Source organism: Ptychodera flava, chromosome 12, assembly GCF_041260155.1.
Source record: "Ptychodera flava strain L36383 chromosome 12, AS_Pfla_20210202, whole genome shotgun sequence".
Lineage (NCBI taxonomy): Eukaryota > Metazoa > Hemichordata > Enteropneusta > Ptychoderidae > Ptychodera > Ptychodera flava.
This window is the reverse complement of record NC_091939.1, coordinates 8577154-8589734: the sequence shown is the minus strand read 5'-3', so window position 1 is coordinate 8589734 and position 12581 is coordinate 8577154. Positions and strand designations below refer to the sequence as shown.

At 36.5% G+C, this 12581-nt stretch overlaps 1 protein-coding gene across 1 annotated transcript; it reads left to right on the top strand.

Annotated features, from left to right (window-relative positions):
• The first annotated feature begins 913 nt into the window (after positions 1-913).
• On the top strand, positions 914-8698 carry LOC139146024 (GATA zinc finger domain-containing protein 15-like). Its single transcript, XM_070717472.1, has 3 exons — positions 914-1164; positions 2174-2545; positions 8233-8698. The coding sequence occupies exons 1-3, from the start codon at positions 914-916 to the stop codon at positions 8696-8698; spliced, it is 1089 nt and encodes a 362-aa protein (XP_070573573.1).
• Positions 8699-12581: the final 3883 nt, after the last annotated feature.

Sequence of the window (12581 nt, the reverse complement as noted above, 5' to 3'; positions counted from 1 at the left end):
ACAAAGTTAAAAGCAAAGTCGATTCAGTTCTGCTACCTTTCCGGGAATGCTTAGATACCAATAACTACAAATCCTTATGCAAGCCACAAGACAATAGATACATCTCCTTAATGTGTGTGATTCTGTTTTCGTCTATCTGCCCGCTCCCCTATCCTGTCAACCTTCCCCTCTGTCTTTATCAAATCTGTGACGCTTCGATGTCAATAATACTGGGTTTTGTGTCAAGAAACCTGGTATACACATACAAAATTACTTTAACTTGCTTAGCAGCCCGATGTTCACATGCAATGGACGTTTGTGTGTGCATGCATTTATGCTTGTCTGACTGCCTGTGGATACCTGATGAACTAAACCTGTACTGATAAAACCGGGTCTAAATTTTACACTCACATTTATATATATATATATATTAAAGACATATTTCAAGGAAGTTTTCATATTTGAAATTCATGTGCACGAATAGTAAATTGATCACCTTTCAAGGGTATCACATTTCAAAGGGCAAATTGACCACAGCGAATATGTAAACATACTATAATTTGCATACAGGCAAAACTTTAAAGATACGAGTGACATGTTTTCTAGCGATTGGTTTCCATTAGGTGTATGTGCTATTCATCATGTGATGACACAAGTGTCTCAAAGATGAAATGTAGTTAAATGACAACGAGCACGCACTGTATTTACTCACATGTTTGATGTGTATATCTCACTTACAAAAGCTCTAAGAAATTGACATCACGGCCTGTTGCATTGCGATCACACAGACTGTCCCGTTGGAAACTTTCAATTCTTAATTGGAGAGAACGTGGTAATCTTCGAGGGACAGGACTTTCATCTGTACAATGAACACTGTTACATGGTTGTCAATTCTCACCCACTCCATGGATTCGGATGTCGTGACGTCTGTGACATGCTCGGTGGATACCTGCTGATATTAGATAACGGGGATGAAGAGGCGTTCATAAGTTCGATTATCATTCCTAGTGACGATTATTGGCTGGGCATGTTCCGCGATACTGGCACGAATAAGTTCTTTTGGTTGGACGGGAGGCTTGTGGATGCCGGCTACAAAAACTGGCACAAATTTTTGGCTCACGTCGAGCCGAGTGGTGACGGTGACTGCGTCGAGAAGAGACAATCGACGGGCATATTTCAAAGAAGGTGGAATGATCGAAGTTGTTCATTCACGCATAAGTTTGTGTGTGAGTTCTCAGGTGTGTGGACCATATCTTATCAAAATCATTTTCCGTTATTATAAAAGCTGACAATCCGTGATCATATATCCAGGTGTAAAATCTTTGTAATGTTTGGCATTAACCCTTGTGAATGCTGCCAAGCTTTCACCGAACTTGCATTATTTCTCAAAACTGAACATACCTTTTCTCATTTTCACGGATGCCTGTTTGGAAACATTTTTCGTCTTCAAAAACTAAGTTTATTGTCAAAAGTCGAAGATTTAGTGGTGATGACGGTGGATTTAAGTAAAGAACTTTCATGTTTTTGTTTTTTCACGAGAAATAAATAAATCATAATAAGGAAGGGCAAATTTACTAAGAAACTTAACACGCGCTAGAAATATAACGGGTGCACTTACGAACAACAAACGTCCTGCTGTAGTCTCCCAGATTTTCAAGAAAGATTAAACCAAGCTAGCAACGACGGGAATAGAAGAACAGATACGTTCTTTTGAATCATTTGTTAAAGTGCCCACTTTCAACGGCTGATTCTTGTTTATCCTGCTTAAACTAATGAATGAAATGAAGTGAACGGTCGCAAGTTAGTACGCATCTCTATTTGAAGAGAATTAATCATTTGCCAAAACTTTCCTGGGAAGATTAAAGTCACTACTTTTCAAAATCAGGAATAAAATCAAGGGTCACCGCGCAAATTCGCTACGAGTAAAACATATCACCAGATATTCATTTGAAATTCAAAGCAGCCGCAATCCTTGAATTAAATTTGAGGGAAAATAAAACCTCCAATTTTCTAGAATATAAAGCCGGTGAATATTGTATTTACTCCTTGAGCTCAAAAATGAGCACAAGTGTTAAATCAAAATGTAAAAAGTTTTGGAGTCCGAATATCTTTCTCCGAGGCGCATTCTGCCTATAGTATGCGATGATTTTCCGCTTGACAATGTGCAAAATTTTTTTTGATAATTTTGCGTCAGATGTGTCTACACTTGTGGGCTTTCTTATTCCTGGAACAACAACCGCGACCCCTACCACCCCACAGTCGACGACAACTGTCTTGGCGACCACTACCCCAAGGACGTCACAACCTGCAACAACTCAGTCCAAACCAACTATGCCGGTGACCACGACCCAGACAACCACACAACTTCCGACAACCCAGACACCAACGACCGTTCCGGGGACTACAATCCAGACAACAACCCAGCAATCTACTACGATGAAAGCCTCCACATCCACAGTACCCTCAACAACCCAACTGTTCAGCACGCTGAGTCGCTCAACATTGTTCCATCTCGAAGCAAGCCACAAAACCACTACTTCTGTCGCTCCACTTCAAGTCAGGACAAGTATATCCAACATCGCATGTGCGATAACTTGTGCTAGCCATCCATTATGTCAATCTTTTATATATGCCATGGACGTACCAAATAACGACGACATCACGTGCAAAACATTTGACAGTTTTCTTTTGAATAACGACCTTATCGTAAATTATAACTCGGAATACTTCGTTGTTGGGTCTGTGTAAACGTTTTTAGGCAAACAGCAGTGACCTGAAGCTCAGTTTATTGATGGGCTATAACGTCTTTATCTCATGCCTTGCCTTCATTGTTGTGAAAAAGAAATTTTTAGTTTTTTCTCATATGCTTGATTTCAATTACGGAGGAGAATCCGTTGGAAGAAAAGTAAACGAGCCTTCATCATCGAACGGCGAATGAATATATTTGAATCACTGTCAAGACGTATACCTATTTTTCTTGCTGAACTTAAGTACTTCCTATATTAATCAAGGCTGATGATGTGTCAGAGTGGCTTTCATTCAAGAAACAATGTGTAATTTGATCATCATCATAACTTAGCTTCAATTATAATCTGTACTTGCCGGCAAATTTAAGTCAGTGATGACTACTGTCCATTACGTCATCAATAAGGGTTTGTGACGCTTGATAAACAATTTGAAAGGATACCACACTTGGGAAATCGAGGTACAACTATTCCTCATGCATGGAGAGCGGAGATGGCTGATTACCAGGACAGAAGCGCCTATTGCTCTATGCATTGTGTACATGAAAAATCTGCCCACCGTAAAATTTGGTCAGAGTGGGCTTGTAGACTTAATGTAATAGACATGGCGTGGTTGAACGCGGTATTTCGGGCAAATAGTTTCATAGTTGATTAAGATCACTCGAATCTTTACTTCCTGAAATCTTTCATTTTAAGAAACCCAGCTGTTCAGTTTGCGCTGGCAAAATTTTGTCCCATCTTGTTATGTAGCAGGGTCCGCGAAACTTTTGTCATTCTGTGGGAATAGGAAACACACAAAGAAAGAAATTCCAACTGTATCATATAAGTCGTATTCCATGCAACGCGAGTCCTACCTATCCTTGTAGCTTTGCCTGACATATGCGGCGTGTAAAAGTAGGAAAATGCAGTTAAATGCATTGAGATGGGAAAAACGATACAGGCTTGATTGAATGCAAGGTTTTTGAATTTTCCTTTCATCAACAGGAATGAATTAAATACAAGTCTATAAATCTAATAATGGGTCGGAATTAGTGTGACATCACTGCAAAATATCACTTTATTCGGGTTGTGTTTTATAGTTTGTATGATTATTTAGATTACATATTTTACAATGATTTAAGGATTATTTCGAATGTTTTAATTTTATTATTATTTGCATATTTTACAGTGATCTTGTGTTTACGTTATCATTATTGCCTTAGTTTGTCATGATTTCGTATCAATTTTATTTCGTCGTCCCTGAACTTACGACTAACCTACTTAAGGTAGTACCTGCCTCGACACTGAAAGATTTAAACCTTTTCTCAAACTATCCCTAAAGAATCATTTAATTTACATACTACCAGAACAAAGAAAACACATGGGTAACCGTGCAAATGTCGGTACTGGCGAAACAAATTATTTAATATTTAACGATCGATGTTTGAAATTCAAAATAGGCACATCCGTGTGTTAAATCGATGAGAAAAAAAAATCAAATTTCTTATTTCTACAAAACTAGGGCAGTAAAGACTTTATTTGCTCTACGAACTTCAAAAGAAGCATCCATAATGCACGTATAAACCAGAAAAATATGAAAAGTTTGAGAGTCCGAATATCTGTTCCCGAGGCACATTCTACCTTTATCAAGAAACGACTTAAACATTACCAATTTTCAGTTTGACTAGGGTCCAACGCGATGTTTGAAATCGAGTTCATGAACTTTGTAGAATTACCAATCAGACTCAATTTTCCAAATGGCATTATATGTCTTTAATCTATCTAAGAGTATGATTTATTCAGCCTTAGTTGTGTGAGGAGATTTCAAAGGCTCATGTGATCGCAAGCTATTTGTTCATGTTTTAGTTTTTAATTATTCTCCGCAACAAACTTCAGCAAAGAGCTGGCCTACTTTATGTTTTTCAATTATCTGTTTGTCCATTTAGTATGTTAAAGTGACAATCGTGTTTATAGGATTCGTCAAGTTCTCTGTGCTTGTGCTGATGATTTGCCGTGCTTCTATTGCCAAAAGGTTTGCCCAAAATGCTCCTGACACTCCAAAACTTTACCTGTATTTTGGACAAGAAAGTCAACGCCTCGCCTTTCATCTTCCAGTTTCGCTGTAGGGGTCATAGTTATCCCTCTAATCATATCATCGGCCAAAGTAGCCATTGCTTTCAGCGACATCGTCGTTTTGTTTTCATAAATAGCCAACGCAGAAACATTTAACACACTGAGAAACTTCAGAAAATAATTTGCATATATAGCAACATCAGATGCAAATCATTCAAAACAAGGTCGCCGAAGGGACCATATAGCACAAGGTGAACATGGTCACTTGAGGTACCACGAATCAATGCATCGTTTTCAATTCGGGAATATCCTAGTTTGTCTGCAGGATATTGCACTTCGATACGGTTATGGTTCGATGGTATTACCATTGTACTTTCTGACAAATTAGGGCACGCTTTTGAATTTTCTTGTTCGATTTGATATTGTAATGGTAAAAATTCGAATTCAAGCGGGTCTTATATTTAGGTTTTGTGCCATGATTACCCTACTTAATCGTTGTGGACACTATACGTCGATTCAACAAATTTATTGAATACAAAGAGATTTCCTCATTAAACATATCCTTTTTTTCTTGAATAATACGATCGGTCACGTATTACCTATCATAAGTCATTCTGGAAACCATTTGTTGTAAAAGAAACAAAAATCAATTTAGGATGACGTGATATATGCCGATCAGCCAACCAGAACAGTCTAGGACGCATTATGTTGTGTTTTCAACTAAACGTGTACACATTTCGGTCTCGCTGCAGTTATAGGTCAGGTCTATTGCTGTCCTTCATAATGGCAGTTTCACTTAAGCACACCAAGCTCTGTTGGTTCGTTGTAGTTTGTTTACCGATTTTAGCACGCACTCAATTGTCAGGTAAGTTAGCTTTCTTGTTTACTCGCCTATTATCTTGTGTAATGAACCTGCATAGTTAAGGTATAAACAGACAAACGCAACACATTACATATTTTTTGTGTCGCCCTGCGTTTTGGTCAGTCCTGACCGGTCCATACGTATTCCTATCAATCGCGTGTATCCCGGTGACTTATAAATCCAAAGTATTCGATGGTCCTGCAAAATGTCATAGATTATCAGACAATACTTGTATAAATAAAGGATTTGACATGCTATCAGGAGCTCAGACTAGTCAGTGTGTATTTGTTAATGAAAACTGAAGTAACCATGCTAAGTCGACATTTCAAAAGTACTAGAATCTAGATCTGGTTCTAAAATGTGGAATCTCATAGTCTTATTTGACGTAATCGATATTTTCCGGTCCAATATTTTTAAAGCAAATAATCGGAAACCTGTAGCCTAATTTGATACTGTTTAAGTTTTAAACACATTGGGTGTTAACATCCTAATTTGGCAAAAACATACGCAATTCGATGGAATAATACAATCATTCTCTAGAAATAAATCATTATCAACGAATACTTACACCTATGCAAGCCATGATGTAAAAGGTAGGGTTCGTCACTTTGAAATAGGGACTCCTGTTGATTTTTAGTGGTTTGGCAAACGATATATTATTACTAAATGTGTGAGTAAATAAATGCATTGGTTGCGCATTGCAATTTGTGTATATTTAGACTTGACATACTTTTTTCAACACATATTAGTAATACGCAAATATTCAAAACCAATCGAAAGCATATCAGATGCATTTTCTCGCCTTAAATGCCCGCTCAATAAGTTTTTTTAAAAACTGTCAAGTAATTCTGAAGTATTGGGATTTTAAGCCAATCTTCAAAGCTTTCCCTAACTGCAATACCTAATACTTATATAACTATTCATGGATTTCATAACGTTTTGATCAGCCGTTTCATTGACAGAACCTATTTGCCTGGAAGAACTGTTTGTAAAATGGAAAACTTATTGGCTACTGAAACTTCTCGTCATAATTGTTCGTTTGCTGTATATATGTATGTCTGTCTGATCAGAGTAGCTTTAGTTAATCTGACGTACACAGACAATAGGACAGACATATACATTTGTACGTGAACATAAAGCTGCCATCAAGGTTAAAGACATTGTATGTAATGTACTTTCTTGGCATATAACCCAGCATTTGGCACATCGAAGTGTAACAGACTTGACACAGACAAACAGGGAGGTGGACAGGAGGACAAATAGATACACGGTAACAGAAACAGACGGATAGAGTTGAACGACCGATCAATTTAAATTTAGATCATGTTCACCAACTTAAAGGCCAAAAGCTTAGCGTGATCAATGTTCTCTTCATTACATGAACGTATTGTGTTAAACCCTTATTCTGTTGTATTGCGATCACACAGACTGTCCCGTTGGAACCTTTCAATTTCTGATTGGAGAGAACGTGGTAATCTTCGAGGGACAGGACTTTCATCTGTACAATGAACACTGTTACATGGTTGTCAATTCTCACCCACTCCATGGATTCGGATGTCGTGACGTCTGTGACATGCTTGGTGGATACCTGCTGATATTAGATAACGGGAATGAAGAGGCGTTCATAAGTTCGATTATCATTCCTAGTGACGATTATTGGCTTGGCATGTTCCGCGATACTGCCACGAATAAGTTCTTTTGGTTGGATGGGAGGCGTCAGGATACCGGCTACACAAACTGGCACGTATTCTTGTTCAACGTCGAGCCCAATGGTGACGGTGACTGCGTCGAGAAGAGACAATCGACGGGCATATTTCAAAGGAGATGGAATGATCGAAGTTGTTCATTCACGCATAAGTTTGTGTGTGAATTCTCAGGTGTGTGTCATATTCGTATCAATATCATTTCGCGTTCATTTCTTAAGCATCATAATCCGTTGAACTCCTATCTGTTGTAAAATCATTGCAGTATCCAGTATTAATCCCTGTGAATATTGCTTCATTACCATACAAGGCTCTAAGGGAAAATAAAGTAGCTTTCATTTAAGGTAGTGTGCGCCTGGAAACTGATACACTTCAGCCTTTTCTCAAACTCTCCGTAATGAAACTCTCAACTATACGCTTACCAAATCAAGAATAGAAATCAGGGGTCACGATACAAATTTTGGTACTACAGGAATGACATGTTAGAAATCGGCGAAATCTCTGTGTTAGCTTTGTCTAGAGAAATAATATTTTCGATTTTCACAATGATGTAGCAAACGAGTAGCAAATCTTCGATTTTTTGGTTTGTTTTGATAAATCTAAAACAAGGTTAATTATACTTTGAAATTAAAATTAACATATCCTATGACTATTGCAGATTGCGTGTATGCAAATATTAATAGTGCTACTGAAGTTGTCTTCAGGCTCGAGAAATATTAAATAACGCCAGCAACGATGAAAAAAAGCAAAACAGAACAAGCATATCCTTAGAAGGCGCCGAAGTGTGTTTTGCTAATTCTTTTTTATTCTGCTAGAACAATGAAATTAATGGTCTTTATTATAGTTTGCGACGATTTGCCACTTTACAATTTTGTTCATCATTTTCCTTCAGATGTGTCAACACTTTTGGGCTTTCTGATTCCTGGCACAACGACAGCGCCACCTACCACCACCGATCCAACATCAACTGCATGGGTGACCACTACCCGGACAACCATACAACCTACGACAACCGACTTTATAACAACTGTGACAGCAAGCACTACCCAGACAGCCACACAACCTCCGACGACTCAACCAACAACAGTGTCAGCGATTACTACCCAGAAAACCACACAGCCTCCGACAACTCAGCCTACAACAGTGACAGTGACCACTACCCAGACAATCACACAACCTCCGACAACTCAGCCTACAACAACTGTGCCGGGAACAACCCAGGCAACAACAACTGTTCCGGAGACCACTATGCAGACAACAACCCTGCAATCTACTACAATCGAAGGTTCCACTTCTACAGTACCCTCAACAACCCAACAATTCAGCGCTATGCGTCGTTCAACCTGGTTTCATCTTGATGCGAGCCACAAAACGACTACTTCTGTCGCTCCACTTCAAATCAGGACAAGCATATCCAATGTTGCATGTGCAATATTTTGCGCTAGTCACCAAATATGTCAATCTTTTATATACGCTACGAATTTAGCAAATAGCGATGATGGCACTTGCAAAACGTTTGACACTTTGCTCATTAACAACGACCTCATCGACAATGATGGTTCAGACTATTTCGAGATTGAATAATTGTAATTGTGTAGTTATCTATATATTTAAATACACACTGGCACAAGGAGATTGCAGCAAAAGTAGTATATATATATATATATATATATATATATATATATATATATATATATATATATATATATTATGTACATATATACACTTGAAGTATTTGTGCATTATTTGTAACGCTCTGCACGAGGACACTGTATACTTCGATATATATATATATATATATATATATATATATATTATATATATATATATATATATATATATATATATATATATATATATATATATATATATATATATCTCGAAGTATACAGGTGTTTTCGTGCAGAGCGTTACAAATAATGCACAAATACTTCAACTATATATATATTATATATATATATATATATATATATATACCTGACTGTCTCTCTAAAGAGTGCAGGATGCATTACTTAAGTAACAGATATTTATACTTTGTGCTTGAACTTATTTGTGTTAATATATATATGATACAAGTGTTAATATGACATATGACACCTAAATCAATGATCGTAGGAGTACTTTAATGACAATACACAATTCGTGATTGCATTAAAACCCGATATGATACTTCGTTCTTCCACGTGCTTTGAACATCGTTGTTTATTGTACAGGCTATTCCTGACCACGTGACAACTTGCTGAGATTCCGTTACCTAAATAGGCAATAAGACATTATATTATTATATTCAAACTTTCAGTTCATATAACCAGTTTGGTTGCAAGAGGTCTTATTTTGTAGAACGTTGCCTAACAAAGCCGAAAGGTAAATATTTGTTCGACTGGGGCACTCGGCTGTCCAGTACAACCATTACAGCCTTATTAATGGCTGTGCGCAATTTTAGGGAGTGTATTTAAGTAGGAACCGTTTCATAGAAAACATCAAAATGTGTCATTTATGTCTCGTAAGAACCAGTTTTTATACCTCATTCATTCATATATATATATATATATATATATATATATATATATATATATATATATATATATATATATATATATATATATATATATATATATATATATATATATATATATATATATATAATATATGAAGTTAGTGTCTCAACAAGACACAACAAATTGCTTTTCACTGTGACTAGCTTCCGCCCTATTTAAAAGGCATCATCAGTTGCCGCTGGAGAACACAAAGTACATGTACTTGTGCCATGATGCCATGATGTAAGGCTTTAAAGTGCTAAAGTAAAAAAATAGTTTAAAAAATAGTTTTATACGATATGCTCTATACAACTACCAATGAGGTCTTGATTTGTATGATAGTACTAGCAATTCTGTATTTTAGCTGCCTGTCTTCTAACGAACGTGATTTTAATGTTTTGTATATAGTTTAAGCATTTTTGTATTTTAACTGCTTGTTTGTGTATGACGCGATTTTAATATGTACCTATTCAATCACCAACTTTTTGTAGGTTGGTTGCAAAATTTCAATAAATATTAAATATTAAATAAGTATGCAAAATCAATAATGTTAGACCATATTCCGTGTTTGACCACTTTACATTAGTCGACTTTTTTTGTAAACAATCGTGTAAATCACCATTGATGACGTACGCGTTAGGCTGTGTCTCACTTTGAATTGTTCTCCTGTCACTTCGCTAGAAAAGGTATTGAGGATAGCATGTACTTACAATTAACGCCACGAGTAGCATTACAAGGGTGAGATAGAGTTTGATGTTCCTAGCTGTGTGATTTATTGTGGACAAGTATGTCTCCCAAATTCTTGCAGCGACGATATGCTAAAAGCGGAAGTGATGGCATAACTTTTTTCATTGTAGCCAATTTTATGATTATCTCATGGTGTTGTGCACTTCACTTTCCCATGTTCGCTTGCCCTGAAAGTCATTTTTTACACTGATAGTTACTTTAAAAACTATTTTACCATTTTACCGGGCACATATCCCAAAGCCATATGCTAACTGATTAAAGAATAAACATTGCTGTGAAAACCGCTGAAAACACTTTTTCTTTCATATACCTCGTTCGCCCAGTATAGCTTTGAATGTAAAAACGTTTTTTCTTGTGAAGTTATTCGTGGAGCAGCTGAATGCATGCAGTTAGGTGGTTATAAACTTGTGGTCCATCTGCCACGCTTTTCGACAGAAAAGTCAGAGAACAATGAAAGTAAAACTCCCACGGCAAAATACGATATACGATACAATCAATGACAGTCAGTGAAGCTTGATTCGTTACCTGCTCGTACAGTTAGAAAAAAGGTTTAATTGCCAACTCAATAATCCACATATCCATAGGGTACAGGGATGTTAGAATTCAAAGTTCTTTGTCAGAGTTTGTGAACTGTCCGATGTTTCTTCCTCAACGAGATTGATTACTTTTCCACTTTGGGTATTTTTCAACTTCTCTCTGGCAAACATATTTTCAAAATGTACGTCAACATTAATGTATCAAATGAATCATTATATAAGCAGTCCATATCTTTTTACATCCATTTTGTCACTGGAATCGACTAAAGACTTTAGTATTGCATTGCGATAGTTGAACGTAGTCCGAATAGTTTTTGAAATGGGCGTTGTTTCTTGGAAGATTTCCCTCGTTTTACAGACGTTCCTGCGCTTACTTGAATTATCAAAAACACAATTGACAGGTAGGTTGATTTTTTGATTTGGCCGAGTGGCTCTGTCTGTTGCTTCTCCGCTAGGTGACCGTAGGTTGTGGGTTCGAACCCGATGGAAAACATCGTATTTTCAGCATACGATAAGTTTACCTTGTCCGAGCAGAGGTAGTGGCAGTATTACTACTTTATAGCTAGCCAACTTTTTGTTATGTGTGCTCATTTTTCCTGAACTTCTGCACCTTCATAATTAGTCTGTCATAGCGAGATAGTTTTTTAGAGTCCGGAAGATTGTAAAGCTAATATCTTACAAGGATCGACGGAAAAACTTAACGCAAATAATAAGAGATATATTGTGGCATAGAATAAGCAATATTAACTGTCAGAGGACATCATTTAATGCTATTGCCGTACAGCAGTACTCGAAATAACTACTTTGAGCACTTTTCTCAGGAAAAATATCGATATCGAAATGTAAAAAAGTAAGGAGATGTAACTAAACATTATTTTACATTTGCACACAAGGAATGAGATGCAAAGTCAAAATTTTCTGCGGCTGCATTTTGTTTAACTTCTTTAGCTTGATTGAATGAAATAGTCTGTTGACTCTACCAAATCGGATGACATAGAAAGATAATCCAAATCTTCATTCCTTGCAAATGCTACAAGTATTGACATTATTTATCAACAACGATAATAATAATAATAATAATAATAATAATAATAATAATAATAATAATAATAATAGTCACAATGATAACAATAACAATGAAAAGGGATAACCAAATATACAGAAAAGGAAGACATGTCTATTATATACATCACATAAATATAATGTGCATCATCATTTTCGATAAGAATACAAGCTTCATTTCATCGAGGTTTCAATACTTAAGTTAACTTTCGTTTAACAACCGTAGTATGTTCTTACTATAGCTTTGACTATAACAGGGTAATGAATTTACACCAAGAAAATGCAGTAATTCCTATTTTTTGATGCAAAATACTATGACGGTAATTATGAATATTAATTAGATATCCCTAACAGTCTCT

Coding starts and splice junctions, on each gene's coding strand:
- LOC139146024 (XM_070717472.1), top strand. CDS start 914: ATGCTCGGTGGATACCTGCTGATATTAGATAACGGGGATGAAGAGGCG. Junction 1,165..2,173: donor ACGGGCATATTTCAAAGAAG/GTGGAATGATCG, acceptor ATTTTGCGTCAG/ATGTGTCTACACTTGTGGGC. Junction 2,546..8,232: donor TCCACTTCAAGTCAGGACAA/GTATATCCAACA, acceptor ATTTTCCTTCAG/ATGTGTCAACACTTTTGGGC.